This window comes from Haemaphysalis longicornis, unplaced genomic scaffold (genome assembly GCF_048455015.1).
Source record: "Haemaphysalis longicornis isolate Haplotype H1 unplaced genomic scaffold, Haemaphysalis longicornis Haplotype H1 scaffold_1, whole genome shotgun sequence".
In the NCBI taxonomy this organism is placed as follows: Eukaryota; Metazoa; Arthropoda; class Arachnida; order Ixodida; family Ixodidae; genus Haemaphysalis; species Haemaphysalis longicornis.
The window spans coordinates 465,518,894-465,541,129 of NW_027526203.1; the positions used below are offsets into that span (position 1 = coordinate 465,518,894).

Below are 22,236 nucleotides of genomic sequence, written 5' to 3' on the forward strand. Positions count from 1 at the left end.
CTCTTCAACCTTGTCTGACAAACTACTGATGCACTGCTGGTTCCTTACAATGTGAGAGTTCAAATTAATTTAGTAAGTAGCTTTTGCAATTGAGGCATGTGGAGCAACCTGCCCCTACATACTATATGGTTTCAAGCTATTTAACGCAAGTATTGTGTGGTTCCAATGCAAGAATTCCAAAATGTAAGAATTTGCATTTTAGAGCAACAGGCGGCCTCAGACATGTCGAGTGGGCCAGAATAATTTAACCTGGAGGGGAAAGCTTGCCAACATTTTAATTACAGCAGGTAACAAAAATATATCTTAGCTGCGAGGCACACTGTAGCTTTGGGCTGAGGGCTAATTTTAGACAACCAGGGCTTCCCTAATGTCTTATTTCGCAATTGCCACACCAGTCTGGCTGATACAAACCAGGGATTCCATGTGTTGTGGCCAACCATTTTGAGCCCTCGCAGCAAGCAGGCAGCAAAATGAGAAACTAGACATTCTTGAAAGACTGCAAACCCTTCAGTAATTTTTTTTGGACAGGTGTACTAAAATACTCGGGGTGACCAAAATTCCCCAAGCATGCAAGACATGCTATCACTGTACAAGAGAGAAGCCCCCAGACAACAATGGTTGGCAACTCCCCCATAAAAAAACTGGGTCCTTGGCTTTTATAGAAACGCTTTTCTTTATTTATTGTGTTTCCTCTTTTTTTTGTGCTGTAAACCTATACACCCTTTACCGATGCATGTTTGCACTAAAAGCTTGGTTGGTTTCCTGCCACGAGAGGGAAGAGATTCAGCAACCTTCAACAGAATGTCAACGATTCTGCCATTCCCTGAACAACATGGCAGACCAGTCAAGCGACACGGGCCAGTCCATGATGGGAGTGGCCGACACGCACTCCCTCGTTGAAACGATACCTCCCTTCTGGTTTTTCTTCTTCTGCCTGCAAGTTTCTGAGGGGTATTGTAGTGCTAGAAAGTGTCCTCGACACCAGGGGAACCCATTAAAGATGCTGCGGTGCTGGCATGGATGACTTCACAGATGTTTCCTCACGAACTCCTGCAAATTTCCATCAGGGGCGTGAGGGCAGTGCATGACATATTTATGCTGGAGAAATACTACTAGAATTCATTTGTGCTTTCAGCTGCCTCTAAAATAGCTTCCACAAACCTCTGTGCCAGCACATATATGCAAGCTCACTACAATGGCATAAAGGAGGTTCTCGGCGATCAGCAGCAGTATTACTTGCAACAAGTGACTTTCAACATTGATCCACACTTACCTCGGAAAGGTGCCCCGACTACAAGATAAGTGATTGTGAATAACAGTGCCAAAGATTTTGCTATAAATTTTGCGCCAGTATTTGCTTCAGAAATAAGTATATTTTTGTGGAAACAAACTGGTGCTGCCACTGCATGTCATTGTGGGAATTATGGAAAGGACACAGATTAGCATAGCTTTGCAACTGGCTTGGCTTGTAATAGCGTGAAAACACACGTGCAGAAAAAAGTGATGAGAAAAGGTGTGTTTGCATAGGTAGAGATCAAAAACGCTGTACCAACGAGAAAAAGAGCTATGGTGCATTTTCTTACATTTTATGTTTTAGCAGGAGATCTATGCTACTGTGTTTTTGTCTGTGGTACTAATGACCCAAACCAACCAAAGAACTTTAACTTTTGCAATAACCTACAAAAACACATTTGAATTATTGCACCATTATTTTGAGAAAATAAATTGTGAAAAAAGTACATAAACACTCTACACATACGAAACACACAGACCGCAGTCAACATATAGCCAGTGTATGCGCAGTTCGAGGTGGCAGACAAGCTGCGCCAGTGGAGTTGATTGCAGTGAAGACGTTTCCTCGTACGATGTAACTTTTACGAACTGTGCTGACAATTTTTCCTACTAATAGTGACACGATCAAAATGTGTCTTCATGGGTATTTCAAAAGTTATTTGTAATGGCTGGTTTGGCTCGGAATAATTGCAGACGACAAATATTCACATAGACCTTGTGCTAAAAAAAAAAAAAGGAAGAAAATGTGCCTCGATTTAATTTCTCACTGCTACGGCATATTTTCATTTGCTGTAGCAGGTGACATCACATGACACCAAGCCTTTAAAGTTAAAAGAGAAGACCATTCCATGCATTTGGCTCAAATCAGTTGTATCTTAGGCCCTATTCTTGAGTGGCTAGCTGTTGCACGCTGGCACCAGCGAACTTCCCTTCTGCCATCCAATGGGAAAAGCTAGGCAGTGCGTTCCTGTACTATTGACAGTTCTAAGAGTTGTAGTGCTGGTTCTCTACTATACAAAAACAGAGGCATTGTGAGTGATCGGAGAAGATTCGAGGGCACATGATTTGTTGCCAGACACTTCCTTTGGTTATCCGCTATCATTCCCTGGACAGCCTGTTTGCAATAGTGTCAGGGCATACTTACGGTTCGGTCCCTTACAAATGAGCTACTATTCCAGCTAGTCTAGGCTGATGCATTAGAAGCAAGCCAGACAATCAACTTGGTACACAGTAAAAAATAACCAGTGTGTGCACACTGCAACAGCTTTCACAGGCAGAGAGAGAAGCCTACTTGGAGCACATAAGATGCATTGACTTAAATCCACTTTTTGATAACACTACTGTGCATGAGAGCAATCCTGGCAGAGAAAGGCAAAAATGCTTTTGTCTGTCCACTATGGCTTGCAACAGAGTATACATGGGAGTGGGCATGGATAACGCATGCTAGTGAGCACGCTAGTTTCATTGCTGCAGAGGAAGGCTGGAGGCAGCGCTCAGTACCACATGCCTCATCTTGTTCCCACTCGGTGGGAAACAATTTCCAACTGGGACGTACTTTCAGCCGTGTATAAACTCCTGCAGGCTCACAGTAAGTGAGCCCTTGTTCTGTTTGCTATAAGCAAAGAGGAGCGGTGCGCCAGCTAAATCATTCCTGTTCATCTGCTTGCGAAAAAATCGTGCTCCCCTCCATCTCACGACGATGACTGATGACAACCAAGGAATCCCTCGTGAAAAACCTTCACGTTCAGAGTTTGGACCTTGACTCGCAGACGGTTCGGACTGACTTATTGAGCTTTGACTTTGACTAGCACGCAGTTTGGACTTTCGATCGCTGCGGCTCTGACTTTGACCCTTTGTCATTTGATTTCGCATGAAGCAAGCTTTGCGTTCAACCATCGTCGTCACTGGACGGAGACGTGCACGATTTTTCTGTCTAATTTTGCTCAACCATGTACCCTTCTCCAAATTCAAACTTTGACCATACCAGAATGGCATAGTCAGATAGACATCTCCTTCTAAATGCAAGGGACCCTTGTTTGATTCCGACCACGGGAAGTCTTTTGCTTCCCTTCACCTCCAATCACCATAATCGCCAGAGAAAGTTGGCTTTCCTGCAGTGCATTTTGGGCGGACTACAGGTGACAACAGTGAGAGGCTGAAAGCTTTGCTTTAACTAGGTGCCATTAGTTTGGGCCTTACTCCGATCTAAATGGCTCAAAAATTTGTGCTCCAGCAACAGCTCAGCCTTTTTTTCAGGAGAAATTGTGACCGTGGTTCTCTTCTGCTTGCCAACATGCTTCTCAGTCAGATGTAGTATTTGTTGCAAGTGTTGTATGCAGTATCATGCTACTAATAGAGAGTTTTAGTGTGTCCGCTCCGGTGTCGCCGGCCCACCCAACGCAACCGAAGCCAATGCCATTCGCAGGCAAGCGCGCCACGCATGCGCAATGGCGCTCCCACTTGCTGTCAGAGCAGAGTGGACCGTGAAAAACGGTCAGCTAAAACTTGTTAATATGCTTCCAATGTTCTGGGCCCACCGATAAGGATGTTATGGTGCAAGATTTCTCAGGCTGGCACACGATTGCTGCCATTATTTTCGTGATCTACCCTATAAACGGGAATAAAAAACAAGAAGACACACACATACCTACACTGCACAGTTACGCAACACAGAGGTCAGAATGCTGTCAAAATGAATTTGATAGCGAGAAAAGCCAACAATCCACAAAAACCAAGCATGGGCATAAGCTGCAGACTGTACACTTGTAAAACGTACTGCATGCTTGCAACAATTTGGCCCGCAAAACGTTGCCTAACACAATGCTACATGATGCCTATTTTTGCAAGCCCGGCACATTCTCACCTGACGATTCACTTGACGTGCCAAAGCTAGCCAGGGCATCGGGTGGCAACGATGCGCTCACTGTGATAGGTGGCATTCCTGGAAGGCTGATCGGTGTTGTCAGGGGGACAGCATTGACTGGGCCTGTTGATGACATCGAATTTCCCTACTCAATCTTAGAGGGCAAAGCAGAGCATTTTGTGGCAATTCTGAACTACATGGGTTATTTATTTGGGGTACGACATGTGCATTCTGAATGAACAGGCTGAAAACGAAAGCCATTTAGCACAGCAGAGCATAACAATTCCCGTTACCATAGCATTATAGCACTAGTGCCAACAGCCAGTGCCAACCTTCACAGTTAAGAAATAATTTTTTCTAAATTACTTGCACCTGCAGGGCTGGCATGCCACAGGGATGCAATGCTCCATTTCTGCGACTTCAGTTAGTTTTATTTTCCCTGTGTAAAATGTTATTTAAACGTGTGCAGCAAGTCATGTAAGCACAGTGCACGTCACATTTGTGTCCATTTCAGCTGAGGCGCTTCCTCTGCGAACAGCACAGCTGTCATGCACTGCAATTTATCAAACCCGTGAAAGAACACTTCATATGACATTAGGTTTACTCAAATCTGACATGCAAATTAAACTGCTAAGAGCACTGAATGTTCCCACAGCCGCAGCAGCAAAACAAAGGACTAAATAGCTTTTAACACACATTACAAAACTATGCTTTTGAGCAAAATAGCAGCAGTCAATTTTAAAAGCATGGCCAGGCAGTTGTGCTCAGGACGACCTCATAAAAATGGCGCCCAGGAGTACCAAGTTCTAGAGGCCGAGCTGTGCTTGCTTTCCCCAATGGCCCCACCATACAGCCTCGGGTGGCCTGTAGAAGCCAGAAAGCACATCTTCCTGAATGCCTCCAGGCATGACGTTGACCCACAGCACAGCAGCATAGCTGGCCAAGCTGCCATCAGCAGTCCAGCATGACCTATATGCACTGCTACTTGAAAGCAGCCTATCTTCCCAGCCCTTCCACTGTGGTTCTCCACCTAGTTGTGTCGTAAAGTGCTACTTGTTTTTCCCAGAAACTGAGACATGTTTGTGTACAACAGGCATTTGAAGCAATCTTTTCTGCAGCCCAATCAGAGTGCAAAGCATAATCTGCAAACACTACTACAACATATGCAGCTGTACAAGCAGCATTTACGCTCCCAACACCGTACCCAAGTTTTCAGGCAATGGTTCGCATGCTGTGCGAGGAAGTGTAGTGCAATGCGCAGCCAAGCTCATTTCTAATTCACTATGATTTTCCGCTTAGCTGAGCAAGCCTGCCGTGCAACATAACTCTGTTTTCCATCGCAACTGCATACCTGAGTGGTCCTGCTCCAAGCCAAGGGGAGCATTGCAGGGGGGCCTACTTTCTGCATTCTCAGCTACCGCAGCTGGTACTGGTGCAGCCTCTTCTGCAGAAAATTACCCACACTAAATTTTCTCTAGATCTTGCAGTTTCTAAATGCCCTGTAGCAAGTGTGCACAAGGGATACCACTGAAGGGGAATTGGGATAGGAATGAGCGAACAACTGAATGCAACTACAATGTATACTGAACGCAACATCAACACGATTTGCATGGCGATACACAGAAACCTTTAATAACATCAGACAAGAGGGTGCCTGCCGATGCACGGAGCAGCAGTTTGCAACAGTGACCGGCCTTGTGTCAGAGGGGCCACTACAAGTATGCATCGGTGGCTACAAGGTTTCATGGCACCTTTTGTTTGTTGCTTTCAGATGCTCTCAGCAAACACTTTTATTCCTGTGAGCTGAACAGTTGGCACAAGCCTAAAACTAACCACATTCTCCCACGAGAGATAATGGCTTTTAAAACTGAATGCAGCAGACAGGTGAGGTGGCAGCCTGGTCTACTTTAAATACATAAACACAAAGCTTTAGAGCAATACTATAGTTCATTCCACAAGCTAGGTGCAGCACTGTGGAGGCTACATTGTTGTCAACAGCCTGCCACCTCAGGGCGCCTAACTCACCGCGAAGGAAGCGACAAAAGGCGCCCGGGCCTTGCGGTTCCACTTGCCGAGAGGGGAGAAGGGAATGTCCTTTCAGGACCCCCTTCACGGCGAGTTAGGCGCCCTTTTATATCAAAATACAAACTATGCAAAACATCAATGCCGCAACCAGTTGCAGCATCCATATTTGACCTCGGTATTCGTGCGAATGCATTAAGCAGGACTGATGTGCAAGCCTTACGTGCTTCTTTTGTTGTAGCTGGAAATTAAAACACCACCCAATCTGGGAGAGGCAGCGTTGTTACTGCACTAATTCTTAGGAGGGCTTATTGATCAGTAGCATTAAAATGCTCATGCTAACGAAAAAAACAGTGGAGGACACCCAAGTCTGCTCATGTGCGAGGCTGCAAAAGCATAGGTGGACGGGGAAGTGTTCGAGAGACTGATTTTCAATTTTACCACATATAGTCATTCCATATTGCTGAGATATGATTGTGTCATTATTCTTTAAGCAATAGATCTAGAATCTATCAGGAGGTCATTGACGGAATAACGGCAGGCTGGCGCGCGCATACCAGTGCCTCTCCCACTTACTGCTATGCCAGAACGGCTTCTTATGGCGTATTCGGTTGGGCGCTCCGGTCCTCTGGCTCGGAGTCGCCAGATGCCAAGGCGGCTCGCAATCAGAGTGCGAGAGGCAGCGTACCAACCGAATGCATCGGCGATCTCAGAGCAGTGCGCCTGTAGCGCCACCGTGCAGCCAGCGCGGGAAGCGACCGGTCCGGCCTTGGTAAACCGCGGCGTTTTGTGTCACGTGACCCGTCCTCCCGGCCAGATCGCGCCACGCTCACTTCGAAGTCAGAGCAGTCGAGAGCACTCCGAGTCGGAGGCTGACGCTCCGAAAGAACCAACCGAAGGTAGTTCGAGCGCTCGAATTCTACCAACCGAAGGCGCGGTCGCTCTTCAGAGCGCTCGTAAACGCCCAACCGAATACGCCATTAGAAACAACGATGTCGTGGCTGAGAAGTACACAGAAATGGAGTGCATGCACGTTTTATAGTTTGCAACAAAAGGGTTCATATGCATTAAAGATCGAAGTTTACAAGGTTGTTACGTATCAGGAAGGATCGCTGCATGGGGCCTTGTTGGAATTAAGTCATGATGAAACTTTTGTGCTAAACAAACAACGGAAAAAAGGACACAAAAAACTTTTTTTTTATGCTTTTCCCCTTAGTCCCCATTAGTCCAGCACAAGTATTTCCTCATGTTTCAGACAGAAGCAGAGCAATAAATAGAACAAAATAAAAAAGAAAACATACAAACCAACTAGCTGCTGAACAATAAATTGGGGAGTTTTAATTGCACATCAGTGCCTGACCCGAGTCAGGCATGATTTTTTCACCTTTGTCCCGTATTCCACCCTTACACACTCTTTATATGCAGCTTTCTAAGCAAGCAGTCTCAGCAAACTGTTGACATCTTCAGAGAGACTATGTATCTGAATTTGTAGGCAACAAAAATCCTGTGCAGGCCAATTCAGAAGTCCTTGTGCTCATAAAAACCATACAGGAGTGCTACGGATTAATTTATACCACCTCGGGACCTTCAATATGCCCCAAAATCATGAAACACAGGCAGTTTCGTTTTTCACCTTGGTCAAAAAAAAAAAAATCTAACTGCGCGCAAATTAACGAGGACGTGAACACACTGAAGACACCACAAGGGCAGTGTGTTCACGTCCTCGTTAATTTGCGCGCAGTTGGATTTTTAAGATGCGTCAATACCAACTTGCCCAACTTTCGACCCTTTTACAAAAAAAAAAAAAGCCACCATGGCCAGGCTTTAACTTGCGTCAGAAGGGTTGGCGGAAGGGCTTGTTGGTATGTGCCTTGTAACTCCACCAAAAACAGTGCAGGGGCGGTATTCTCGTAACTGTCCCTTTTGAAAACGTCCCTTTTGCGTCCCTTTCATCGTGACGTACTTCCGGTTAAGCAGTGGATGTTGGCAGCATGAAGGAAAGTTGGCAGCAGGTTTGCCGCGCTTGTGTTACGTCACTTCCGGTTGTTTGCTTTTAGCCAATCAGGGCTCGCCAAAAGGGACACTTTTGAAAGGGACACAAAAGGGACAAAACTCGAGAATACCGCCCCAGATGGCGGGACTGAGCAAGAAAACGCACAACACAGTGCCTGTGATGTGCGTTATCTGGCTCAGTTTCATCGTCTGCACTGTTTTTCTTGGAGTCTGACCCGCACGTCCTTCTTCAGCCACTGAGCCACCAGGGCACACTGAACCCGTCGGCAGATGGCCAGAATGCTTTGTGCTCTTACAGTGGAGCCCGAATGAAGCCGGAACTAGATACGGGCAAGGGCAGTCGGTCTTACGTGGAGGCACCAGTGGGGGGGCATCAGCAATCGGGTGGCCGGTATCGTTGAGAGACAGCGCGTTCACCGTCTGTGGTAGCGTAGCTGCAGGGTCACTCACAAGGCTGGGCGCACTTAGCTGGACCTGGCGAGAAGAAGAGAGCAAGGACACATTGAGAGGCCTTAGCACCTCTCAACAGGACTACCGCACAATGCTGGAGTATTAGTAGCAGGCAGTGAAAGAATGTGGTGAGGGACAGAGGTCTTTAATCTTCCCCTTTAGATTGGTGAGGATAATACATTTATCTCAGACATGTGATATTTTATGCCACTGGTGACATGCATTGTAAGCTGGGAACATTTAAAGAAGCAGCACACCACTGACAGCCAAGCAGAAAGGGTAAGAGTCTCTCTTAGTTGACGTCTCTCTTAGAAAGTTGATGTCAAGATATTCAAGTATATATTTTTCTTGACTCAAAGCCAGAAATATCTAGAATAAAAGACAGCATTCATGAATTGAAGCCAGCAAATGACTGCCTACACTTAAATGGCAAAGAATAAGTGGTTTGCTAAATTAAAGTCTTGGCGGATGCCCCTTTCAAGCAATTCTGGAAGCCTTCAAAATGAAACAACAGCCATTCCGGGTTCTCCTTTATCATGTCCACTCTGCACACAAGAAGTGCATTGACCCCACAGGAACAGCACGTCCTTACGGGGAACATCTTTGCTTTCCATTTCTGTGAGAACAGTAGTTGCCACAGCATGCTAACATCACCCTTGCCACGTCACCAATTGCCAAAGCAGAAATACAGGAGGCTTTAAAATCAAAATAGGGGCACAACAGCGCCTCCCTCTGTCTGTACTCACAAAGGCCATGCAGCCCTCCCACACGTACCACTAGACTCTGTTAACCATCCTATAGAAAAGTCCTCTCATCTCACAGCCCCAATTTCCATTTCATTCATTTCCTTTCATTTATTTACTTGTACTGTTAGCCCTTAGGCCGTAGGGTGAATGGTCGAAATAGTACATGGTGCATTCTACAGAATGGGTTACCTAACAAGTTTTTCATTTTCACAGTATAACTCACTGAAAACGCGCTACATAAAAACAAATAACACATACTATACATGCAAAAACAGGCCTATAGTATTGCCAAGAATCAAGATGTGGGCGATGTTTCGACACAGGATTGTCAAAATAAACCATGTAAAGTTGCACGCTTTGGTACTACCGCGCACTGATAACACAGCTTGACACTGCCCTCTCAAACACACTAACGGAGTTCAGCTGTATTATCTCCGGCGGCAATCTGTTCCACGTTTCGATGGTATGTGGAAAAAAAAAAAGAGTATTTAAATATGTCTGTTCTTGCTGTCATAGGCATGATCTGATTGGGACTGCTGTGTCTTACTGGCCGTGATGATCTTTTCTGGATGTAACGTTCAGTTTTAATATTAAAGGACTTCGTGTAAAACAGGAGGAGGAATTTCAGTCTTGCAATGGCTCGCCGTTCGGAGAGCGTCGGCAAGTTCAATTGAGTCAGCATAGCAGTGACAGAATCTGTCCGACTGTATTTCGAAAGAATAAACCGCGAGGCTCTTTTCTGGATTCTGTCAAGTTTATCGATTTGGTTCTTTTTTAAGGGAGACCATACAACACTCGCATATTCTAACATAGGACGTACAAGAGATAGGTAGGCTGTCAATTTCACATTTGATGTAGTACCTTTTAGTTTCTGCCGAGCTACACAGATTGTTAATGTGAAGTTTCCAGTTTAAATCATGCGATATAGTTACACCGAGGTGTTTAAAGTGACTGGTTTTTGAGATAATTTTTCCGTTTAGCTGGTAGTTGAAAGCAAGGACGTTTTTTTTTGCTTTTTTTTTGTTATTGCTGTATATTGTTTTATCGTAGTTTATTTCCATTTTCCACTTTTCACACCAATCACTAACAGTTTTTACGGCTGAGTTTGGTGCTATCTGATCCTCCTGACATGGAACATTAGTATACAATAGGCAGTCATAACACTCTTCTCGAGTCCTTCCGCTATGTCGTTGATGTAACATAAGAACAAAACAGTGCTGAGGACCGAGCCCTGCAGTACGCCTGAAGTTACAGGTAGTATTTCTGATCTTGCTCCTTTGAATTCGACAAATTGCTTTCTATTAGAGACATAGGACCCACTTCAGCATGTTGTTATTAACGCCATAGTTGAATAATTTTGTCAGGAATTGCGAGTGTGAGACGTGCTCGAAAGCTTTTTAATAGGTCTAGACATATGGCGTCTATTTGGGATCGTTCATCTATTGCCCCAGCCAGATTGTGAATTGTTTCTGTGAGTTGGGTCACCGTTTTCTAGACGCTTTCTAAATCCATGCTGAGACGGGCTTAACATATTAAAGCTTTCGAAATATTCAAACAAACTCTCAGATAAAATATGCTCCAGAATTTTGCAGCACGTACAGGTGATCGATATGGGTCTGTAGTTCTCGACTTTATGTTTATCGCTAGATTTATGGATAGGTACCGCTCTTGCAATTAACCAATCTTGAGGTAGGCTATGCTGCTCTTTCTTTCTTTCATTTCCTTTCTTTCTTTCACGCATGATGCAAATGATATGCATGCTTGTCTAATCAATTTCGCAAATTCCCAAGATCAAATTTGGGACCTCCACTGCTATCTGCAGACAGGGAATCCCAGTGTCTTTGGCATCGCTCACAAACAGCTGCCACAGTGGTTTTTGTGAGATAAAAGAAGAAGGAGGGACAGCGATTGGTAACTTGTTCACAGCATTGGTAGTGGAGGAAACAACAAAACGAGCTTGGTGCGGTCGTCAATATAGGGAAGATACGTGCACTTGCACCCAATTTAAAAGAAGATGCACTTCGCTCATGCTACTTTCACAATGTAGGACACTGCCACAATCTCTTTGCACACAGTACCACTCAGTGTCGCCAGACTCTACAATCTGGCCTGCTGCCAAATATGCTCATTATGTTATACCCCTGCACTGCTTTTTTAAAAAAACATGGACAAGAGCAGAAGGGGCAAGATGGCCACTGCTATATCTTAACTCTTTCGTTACCACGGCTATTCAGATCGATCACAGGTGATCGATGCTTTATACTGCCGATTTCGACATGTTGTAGTCGTTTCTTGTACACCTAATGCAGTTAGTGGTTAGTCTAGGAGCTGAACTTTTGGAATCAATTTAAATATTTTCGCAACGGCGATACTGAGATTTTCAACGGTGGTTTTAGCATGCTAAGGTGCGTGCATTATTGCAAAAGGGGCGTGGGTGCTATACTTGACAAAAAAGCATGCCAATTTTTTTTAATCAAGAGCTCTTCCTAGCAAGTCAAATACCAAATTGTGTTGTCAGTTTCGTAATCCGACAGCGTTGAGATGCAATAATTACCTGAAAGTGACACCAGCTATTGAGTAGTAATCTTTGGTTCGAAGAAAGGGTAGCTTTATTCCACCCAAGCTTATTTCTGAAGTTCCCCGACATGTCTAACAAGTGGACCTGGCATTTTCAGCCAGTTTCCAGCAATTTCAGTTTCGTCTTTGTGTTGCGAAATTCATATTTGGCGCCACTATGCAGTTACCCAATTGCAAGCCGATTTGCCATGGCGCCTCTATCGCCCGCTACTGTTCCTCGAAAAAAGCATGCCGCTTGCGATTTCACTTCACCTACGCCTTACTTCTGCGATAACAGCTTCAGCTGAAAGCCGAAAGATAACACCAAGTCATCGAATATCAGTTCAAGGAAGGAGAGCACTTCCGATCGGCCTTGAACACTGCCAGCTGTTCACCGGCCAGTCTCGTTTCTGTACGAGGGTATTTCCGTAAGTCTAGTGTCGCTTCTTAGTAGAACTGTCTATCCTGACAGTCTCCAAAAGGCTTGATATTGTTTATTTTCGAAAATGTTAGGTGGCGCTGCAATGTAGGAGGCTCGTAGTGCTGAAATCTCTTCATCGCATGACAGAAGCTTGGTGAACGCTTGCTAGCACGATTTTAGCACATCGCACCTTATTCCTGCAAGCAGGGGTACCATAGCGAGCCAGGAGATAATAATAAACCGCAAATTAATGTTTTGACAGATAAGTGATGATCAGAACGTCAACAAGCATCCACTACCAAGTTTGGTTTTCAACTCCAAGCAGATGTCTTTGCATAGCTTGCTTGCCCTAAATTTTGTGCTGGCCTTAATCATTAACAAGATGTTTTTACATCACACACGGGGACTAATTGGTGCCTATAGAAATGTCAAACCGCACAATTTCTTCAATAGAACCATCCAAAATTACGCATTTTGAAATGGAGGTTGGGCTTCACCACAAGGCACGGGAACTACGCGTGCTATCATTTTCTTTTATGTCTGACAAATTGTTCCACACAACTCAATTTTTTCCAGTGCGGGTTTTTGAAATGCTTACCTACGAAATGTTTATTTAAAATTTTTTTTATTACTGGTGGTTTGTTGTGATACACAACTTTCTTTTTTTCGTTTTCTTTAATGCCTGAACAAACATTTTGAATCTGATAACTTTTTTCGCAATCATTATTTAGGAAAACATTAAAACTGGTGTTGTTGGAAAGGGCATTGAATGGTTGCGTTTTATGTTACTGCAATATGTGTTTAACTCTTTCAGTACAGCGCCATAGGCCATCGGACGCCGGTGTCCGATGATTTCAAATGTTTCACGAAAGCTAAAAACGGCGCCTGGTGGACAACTAACGCCATCTAGCGTATTTATTGACAACTCATTTTTCGATTTTATTATGTCTTGTTGATATTTTGCGTGCAGAGACCGCGCCAAGAGTGAAATTTGAACCCGCGGTAGTGGCGAGTTGTATGAAAACGGCGTCCGCTGTATTTGGGCTGTATTTATAAACAAAACGGGCTTCCTATCTGACGACTGCGGCTTTACACATTGATGTATAGGGTCTGGACGACGTATGGTAGGGATATTTTGCCAAATGCGCCGCATCATATCGCGTTATCACCTTCATGATAGCCTGGCACTCGTGTCAGATTACAGCTACAGAGTAATGCGCGACACTTCTCAAGAGCGCTGGTTTTTTTTTTTTCTGGTTTTTTACCACTAAAGTGAAAAGGATTTTGTGTCAGAACACAAAAAAGTGTGCTTGGATGCATGACCAGCTTACACTCGAGTGGATTCAAGGAGCGCCACAGCCGTCAGTTCCGCTAGGTTGACGGGTCCACAAAAATACAAAACTTGGTGTACAGCGTTGATATATATATTGAATCATAGCCAAGAAATGTAGGAACAATTTGTATATCTTAGAATTCCAAAATAATTTTTAGGCTCATATACGTTGCACGTATACTTTTTGTGCATTTTTTTCCAGATTATTTGACTAATAAAAACTGTAAATAATGGTACCTTTCACAAAACTGCTGGTATAAACTAAGTAATTGTACCTTTCACAAAACTGCTGGTATATGTTTGTAAGAGCAATCTATAAGCTACAATTACATGCATAGCAATGCTAAATGTGTCCACTAGCTCAAGAGAAAAAAATAGTTCTGTGGAAGCACTCAAAATAGGCCATTTTTCCGCCGTAACGAAAGAGTTAACCAATGTGTTTAGCCCACAAAACGTGTTTTCTTAGACCACTAAAAATTGTCAATTTCCTGCGGTAACAAAAGAGTTAAACTGCACGTCTCTCCTAGGCCAAGATGGCATGTGTAGCATTTCTCAAGCTGGAGACAGTGCTGGCCGTGCTTTCAAGCAAACATTGCACTCAGGATTTTAGTTGTGGCTCTCGTTGAGCCACAAAGCAATATCTTCCTCATTTATTTTTCTTCTTCTTGGTTTTCAGTGCTTTCTAGTCGAGACAAAATATCACAACTTAATCCGTGTACATCTGGGCTTAATATACTCTGACAGGACCTCCGAAAACCCAGTCAAACATTTCAGAAAACTGCAGATGCACCTGCCACAATGCAATCGCTCCCTTTTTCTGCCCTTACCTTGGCCACCAGGCTAATGGCCACACTGCCTCATATCTGTGGCATCCATTTTGCCATTTGCCTGTCTGTAGGGGTTTAATAAGACTAAACTCCGAGTGTGCCTACATATTTCATGTACAAACCATTATATCTAAAACAAACATGGCTGCTAGTAAAAATGCACATAGGAACGCCCCAAAAAATGGTTACATGAACTGCATAACTGCAGTCATGCCAAGATGCAGCTATTTTGTTCTGAAATGAGGTTTACGAGCACGACACCAGTAGCACAATGTCCTGGCCATTTCTCCAACAACAGTTGGTACTCGTGACTGCAGGAAAACAGTGACAACTTACAGAGGCAAAGCCATCCCCTGCAGGAGCGTTTCCAGCAGGCCATGAGGAAACCTTGGAAGCAGGTTTGGTAGGAATCCGGTGCAGGTAGCCATAACCGATGCCACAGCCGAGACTAAAGAGCATGAACAGCGAGACGCGTGTTTAATCTCCAAAGACACAACAGGCCTTCAGGAGTACCAAAGGTTCCTAAGAAGCTCCCACCTTACAGCTCACAGTAACATCCTGTCAGTACATAAACGCCAACCCAATTAGTGCCATTTCACCAAAAAGCAAGCCTGCAACTTTGAAATTTTCAACTGGGGCCCTATTCTTGACTTTGGGAATTTTTCGTGAATTCACTGTTTTAACTGGAAAGCTTTCTGACAGGCTGTCAGTTGGGTCACATGCTTCAGTCGGACAAAATGGGTGTGTGTGCACTCAAATTTTTAAGACGTTTTTACAGCATCAGTTCTAAAGTCTACCCATTTTTGGCTTCCCATTGTATTATATTCACAACTGCCATTGAAAGACTAGCCAGATGGTACCAAAGACAATGATGTATTTAGCATTTGCTCCATATGGCAATTTTTGCAAGCTACACGTCAAACTACAGGACATCTGGTCGGACTTGTAACATTAAAAGCTTACACGAAACAACATGGTGAAATTATAGAAAAATCACAAAGTCAAGAATAGGGCCCCACGTCTCTAATTACGGAACATACACACACCACAAAAATGATCAACCAGTTCTGCATATCAGTTCAAGGGATCACTAGAATAGTTTGCCACAACAGGTTTGCTTCGACAAGCCACGACCGTCCCTGCAAACCAAGCTGCTTGTTTTTTGCACGAAAAGTTACAATGTACTAGAAGACAGCTCTGTTCTGGTGCAGCAAGAAACGACTTCTCGTGCCCACTGCAGGCAATTTTTGGATGGGCAGTTTACACAGATATGACTGTGAAAAAGTCTCAAAGAAATAAGAGTGGCCAGACCCTCATTTTCAATGAAACTTTCTCTTTTGCTTCATCATTCTAAAATGGAACATTTTTTTTCTATCCAAGTCAACAAACTACCACCTAAGCAACAAAAACAGTATGAAGGCATCTTAAATTATCACAAATGCTAAAGAAGCTTCATGCAACCGACAGACATTCATGCCATAGTCATAAACCAAGGTTTCTTGACTATGCCCACAATAATCAAGGGGGAACATAGCCCGCTAGCAGGATTGGTCACTCCTATCTTTTGGGCGATACCCCATAAATTGTTCGTGGCAGCATTACAGTTCTAACCAGTTTCCCCACAAGAGACGAGAAGGTTACACCTCTGCTCCTAGCCCAAACATACCTGTACAATGTTGAGAAAACTGTCACTTACCATCCATCACCACCCCAAGACTTGTTAGGTGTGATGGTCACTTCCCTACAGCCATCAGTGTCGGTGTTGTACACGTACAGCTTGAGAGGGCGCCCTTCGTGGGCATCAATGAGCGTGAACAGGTCTTCAGACTGAAATACGTCCGCAGCAGAAACAGAGCTCCAGCTTGTTTTTCTTACCACTAAACACATGCAGCAGATTAATCGCAAAGTAGCTCTGAATGCAATAGCACGGTGAAGTGCTCATAGATGTCCCAGAGGAGTAGGTGGAGGGTGTCTTGTAATAGAGGCAGAGGCCGCTTGTCCCTACTTCCCCCCCACTATTGCCACCTCCATTATGCCACCACAGTAGCATCAACAAGGGCTATGATACAATACAAGCTTAGAAATGGCAACTACAGAATCACAAGTGCTGGCCCCATAGATTCCAATCGGTGTGAAGCATGACATTAGAGCTAAAGCACGCCCAAGAAAAGCTGCCACCATTCGATGGAGCAAAGTTGTGATGAGCAGACTGATTATATAAAGGTGGTGGGCTTCCCAGATACACCCCCAACAAAACTGAACAAAAAAGAAACAGACGACAGGTTAAATGCATGCATAAATGTGGACTGTAAGCAAGCCAAAATTATTCCTTATATTTCCAAACTTGTCTACAATGAAAAAAGTTTCACAAGGCATGGAGCCCAAGAAGTGTTCTCAACCATGCAAGCTGCAATTTTGTACCAAGACCCAAAATTTCAAACGTAAGAGCACCTCGCCATGCCACGAACTCACAAAATGCCCAACCAATGTTTATTTATTTATTTATTTTATTTATTTAGATAAGTGCCCACAAACAGCATGATGCCTTCAGCGTGGTGCACAGAAGAAACAAAGGAAAGGATAGGAAAGGGAGATGTGTACAATGGGGAAAAAGAGTATAATAAAAATAACATCAATGGAACAAACATTATATGGCTGACTCACACATGACTCTACAATGCAAAAGAACACACTCAGAAGATGTGTACCATAGCGAAAAAAGAGCATGAGAAATGAAAATAACCTCAATGGAACAAACATTACATGGCTGACTCACATAATTTTACAACACATAAGTACACACTCAGGCTTTAGATGTATTTTTAACAGCTTGCACAAAAGTGCTGTAATGATCAAAGATACTCAGATGAGGCGCTTCAAGCGAGTTGTAAAGGAGTTGCATTCTCTGGACAGGACTTTTATGATTGACGGCAGGATAAAATAGCGGCGAGGAACGGCATCGTGTGGGGACATGAAAATTGATGGAAGTTAGCAAATCGGCAGAGTCAACAGCTCCATGAATGAGCTTGTGAAGAAAGCACATATCGAGGAGTGTTCTTCTGTCACTCAGTCTGCTTAATTCAGTGTGGTCGAGTATTCTGTCATGCGTGTAATATATTTTCCTGAAAAGGTAACGATCATAATAGATTCGAACAAATCTCATCTGGACTCGTTCCAGAGACAGTGACAAGTATTGAGGAACAGAGTTCCATACAACCGAGCAGTACTCTAGCCGGGAACGTACAATAGCCCGAAACAGGGACAAATAGCAGGTAGGATCAGTGCACTCTTTCGTGACACATGTTACGAGTCCAAAGGATTTCATTGCATCGCTGGCTGTTTTTTCAATGTGGTGTTTAAAACTTAGTGATGAGTCAATGTGCACACCCAAGTCCCGCACTGTTGACGCTCGAGTAATGGAACCCCCATGCAGCTTATACAAAAATTGAATCGGCACCTGTCGACGATGGTGATATCACATTGGTCTTTGATGGGTTGATGCGAAGCATGTTTGCTGAACACCATGCTGACACGGTGTTAACGTCATCTTGTGGAAGAGAGCACTCGCCAGCCCTGTCTATAGGCCGAAAGATCTTAATGTCATCAGCAAAGAGGAGCATTTCAGAGTGTTGCATGCGCTCAGCCAAGTCATACCTTTGTCTTGTAGTAGAGTGTATATAGGGCAGATAGGACACTTGCTTACAAGAACATGAAACGCCCGCGACGTCAGAAACTTGCCTACTCAGCAAGTGTGCGAATGCATCCCAGTTTTTGACGATGTCAAGGTTATTGGCGGAGAAACCACAAAGTGCGAAACAACTGATTAAAGCCTATTCCAGGCGAAAATGGCCATAACCAGTGTGAGAGTGCTCCCTCACTACCACTATTGGGCTTCGAAAAATACCCCCAGTTGTTAGAAAGTGTCACGCACTGTTATGTTTAACTTTTTTTTATGTGCATTTGGTTTTTTCCTCTGACCACTGTGTTTTGTTGTTGGTAGATGATAGATCCAGCATGTCCACCCATCGTTTGCGGTTGCACTCATGGTGAAAATAGAAAACGTTTTCCAATCCAATCCAATCTTGCACACCTGCCTTCAGAGACTGGATTTCGTCGCTTCTCCAATTACATCCCAACGGACCCAGCATCCAATTCTGCTACAGATGTAACACTGCAAGAGAGTATCGACAGCAATCCGATGAAGTCGACCAGAAGATCTGGATTCTAGCTTTCAGGTAGCGACGTTGTGGATCAGGTATAACCAGCCGGCTCCCAGCTATATCCAACACAGCCCTCAGCTCTATCTAGTAAGAACAGCACCATGTCACACTACACTTCAAGGCCGAAAAAACCATAAGGCTGGAATCAGATAGCCAAAGAAGTTCCAAATGCTTACTTTGCTCCGGTACTAGAAGCAAACAAAGAACAGACAGATTAGGAGAGCACAACAACACATTTGAAGGATGTTAAAAAGCATGCACTAAGAAGAAAATAAGACATGCTGCTACAAGCACAGGTCAAGTGAATGCTTTCAGAAAGCACCCTCCAAAAACAAGGCAAGTGCGAAAGCAATCACGTATAAACGGTACCTCGTGCAACACCGAGTCCGAGCCAATGATGTAGTCACCAAAGGGCCTCAGGCCTGCAGCTTCAGCGGGTGAATGAGGACTCACATCCTGCAGGCAACACCGCCAAAATCTTCAGTACAAAGGCACTCAAACACTGGTCAAATTCTTTTTTACACTGGTCTTAATATGCTAACAGTGAAGAGGCATAACGAACAGTGCAACAATATGACACGGCAGATATGATACACTTCTTTACTTTAAAAAACTTTACTACACTGCTGTGGCCAGAATGAAACAAAACACTTCATCCTTCAGATGCTCCAGAAGGAAGAACCAGACAATAATCTAGGTTCGTGCGGAAGGGTATGCATTTTCTATTAGTCGCACACAACAAATATCAATTACAGTCCAACCTTGTTAATTTGAAGTCGCATAATTCAGCGCTTTATCGGCCCTGGCTAAGTTGCGTGGATTTGAATAGGCAAAATCTCTGGATAATTCGCAACCCAATGATGCACACCCGCTAATTCGAGCAAGACTTTCCACCTGCACAGATTGCTATTTACACCACAACGCAGCTTGTAGGGCCAGGAAAAAGTGGGACAAAAGAAATGCACTCAAGCATCCATTACAGGTTTCAAGCCAGGTTCCAGATACACAAGTGCATTTCAAGTTTGACCTGGTGTCTTGCATTCCCCCATGCACACAGACATTGCAGGGCATGGTGGTAGGACAACACTGCGCAAGGTGGTCTGTTCCGTCCTCAATACATTGTACTGGAGGTTGGTTGAAGGCGGGATTTACATGGGTGTCTTTGTTGTAATAGATGCTACCTGCAGACACCCATTAACGACTGCAAGTGAACACCTGCTTGCCCGACTGCTTCTCCTTTTTGAGTCCTCTCGCCTCAAACTGTTCAATGCATACACCGTATCCACATAATGACCAACATTTACTGCCATTGGCTCACAAGGATGTGCTAGAGCTTGCACATATTTCTCACAATGGCACTGCAGATTATATTCCTAGTCACAGAGAACCTTATTACTTTGAACTTGAACTATTTGAAGGCATGTCTTATTGTTACGACATTGGAACCATTGTTCTGGCAGGCTAGAAGCGGCCCTGGCCTGTGCGTCCTGTTCCCAAGCAGCAGATAAGCAGAATGAAATCACGCAGCAACCCCTGGCAGGCCACCACAAGGCAAGCTCACCAGCACATGCCAAACATTCTCGTTGGCTCCTTCGAAAGAGCAGAAGCGAATGCTGACTCCCAACAGGCCGTGGCCTCCCCACATGGACGAGGGCACAATCTCCACATCCCGCACCATCTGCGTCTTGCTGCTGTACACAGTCATCACTATGGGCTTCTCTATGTTGGCCTTCAGGACATCCTTGAGGACGTCATTGTCCTGATTCTGCAAGGACAAGCACATCGTGAAAACTGGCTGCGATAGCCCGCAGGGAGGTTAAGCCAGATCAGGTCGAATACAAAATACCAGAGTGAAGGACCTACCAGGCGTGTATTCCCAATGGCCACAATGAAGTCAAAGAAGGCTTCTAGCCCAGCCTTGTGTCCAGGAGAATTTTCTTGCACCTATACGCGAGTTGATCAGAAAATACGTTGTAGATAAACTTAATTACATAGGACGCATCATTAAAATAGCTAAACAGGCATGTCAAAAAAATTCTTTTTAAATTGTGCCTTCCACGTTTACAGGTGCACGAGGAAGAGCCACACCAATATCTGAGGGAATTCGCACACAGCCCGTAGTCCAGATAAACACGAAACAGGCATCAACTGTGTTCACCTCAAGGCCCTCTCTGGTGCAGAAACTGAGCTCACATACACTCTTTTCATTGTCTTTGCATAACCCGCTCATAAGGTTTCCCTCGCGGTTTCTTTTTAGTTACTTCAGCTAGGTTAGACAGCACGGATGCATCACAGCTTGGAAAAGTGCAGGCGTACTTTTTTTTTCTGTCATTCTCTAGACTAGTGGGCTAATTAATGTAACAGCATTTTTACTTAACAAAAAGCGGTGGACACCCACTACAATAATTTATCCCGCCCCTTTGGCGCAGTGACTGCGCTTGCCTGTTAGATTAACTAAAGCTTAAAAGCTTTCATTTGCTAATCTGTCCTCAGCGGCTTCCACTGCAACTTTTTTTCAAGTTCTTGAGGCATATTGGCTGTGACAAAACCAGACCACTGGCCCTGCTCACACGTATGATCCGCAAAGGAGGTGCAGGGCTCGTACCTGATCAGCAACAGCGAAGAAGGAAAGAAAAAAAAGAGTCGTCTGTCTTGTTTCAGAAGAAAAGCAGGCCAACTACGTATTTTTTAACCCCTCTTATAAACAAGAAGATCCTACTTGAAACAGGAGCAGTGAAACAGTTTGACTACAAAAATTGATCGCAATGAATTTGAGATCAACGTTCGCAGAAATACATTTAATGAGCCAGTGTGGACTAAACTGTTAGATTTTAGGGCGATTTTGGCTACCTCTTACGATGGAGAAAAAAAAAACATTGCCCATTGAAGCCAGAAAGAAGCGCTGTTTGAGCAAAAGGTTAAGAAGAGCAACAGCGTTTCTACGTATGCAGTAACTAGTACAGAAAACCTGAATATAGAAGAAGACGCAGGATCTTTTTGTTTGTTTATAACACACAAGCATGGTCTAATCACACATGCTCGGCGTACTAGACGAGTTCGGCGTGTTCCATTTCCAGACCGGTCGGTAACGAAAGGATTGTAGGAAAGCATAAGGCATCGCAGCATTTTTCTGTTCGAAAGCGCACTGGATTTTCGTTCTTCCACACAGTGCTATTTACAATTGCGCATGATTATTTGCTCCCTCCAGCGGCTCCAAATGCCAAGGTGAGCTAGCTACCGAGCTGACAGTACCGGCATGTTTTGATACGCAGTCTCTTACCCGCAGGACGTGGTATCCTTCGGTGCCTCCTCCAGGGATGGCACTACTTTGTGAACCGCCCATCTTGTAATACCGTCGACACCTACGAACGTTCCAAACTACACATTAAATAGCCAAGTTGATCACAAACCTAACGTGTACCCCTACGTGGCAAGGGGGACAGCTCGCAGCGACTTACCTTTCTTCTTTTTTTTTTCTTTGCCGATACGGAA

General features: G+C 44.3%; 1 protein-coding gene across 2 annotated transcripts; it reads right to left on the minus strand.

Moving 5' to 3' along the window:
• Positions 1 to 649: 649 nt before the first annotated feature.
• Positions 650 to 22,209, minus strand: Grasp65 (Golgi reassembly-stacking protein 2). 2 transcript variants are annotated; one of them, XM_077688074.1, is made up of 10 exons: positions 22,025 to 22,208; positions 20,608 to 20,688; positions 20,306 to 20,509; positions 19,114 to 19,200; positions 16,221 to 16,351; positions 14,861 to 14,972; positions 8,542 to 8,665; positions 5,508 to 5,600; positions 4,157 to 4,279; positions 650 to 1,050 (listed from the first exon to the last, which is right to left on the minus strand). In XM_077688074.1, the coding sequence occupies exons 1-10, from the start codon at positions 22,085 to 22,087 to the stop codon at positions 995 to 997; spliced, it is 1,074 nt and encodes a 357-aa protein (XP_077544200.1). In that variant the 5' UTR covers positions 22,088 to 22,208; the 3' UTR covers positions 650 to 994. The 2 variants fall into 2 exon arrangements, with proteins under 2 accessions (XP_077544200.1, XP_077544201.1); XM_077688075.1 differs by lacking the exon at positions 5,508 to 5,600 and having other exon boundaries at positions 22,025 to 22,209.
• Between the last annotated feature and the right edge of the window lie 27 nt (positions 22,210 to 22,236).

Bases quoted from the DNA above. Each gene is read 5' to 3' on its own strand.
- Grasp65 (XM_077688074.1), bottom strand. From the start codon at position 22,087: ATGGGCGGTTCACAAAGTAGTGCCATCCCTGGAGGAGGCACCGAAGGA. The intron at 8,666-14,860 runs GTAAGTTGTCAC...TCTTCTCGCCAG, and splicing joins CAGGGGATGGCTTTGCCTCT to GTCCAGCTAAGTGCGCCCAG. The intron at 5,601-8,541 runs GTAAGACCGACT...AATTTTCTGCAG, and splicing joins CCCCCCACTGGTGCCTCCAC to AAGAGGCTGCACCAGTACCA.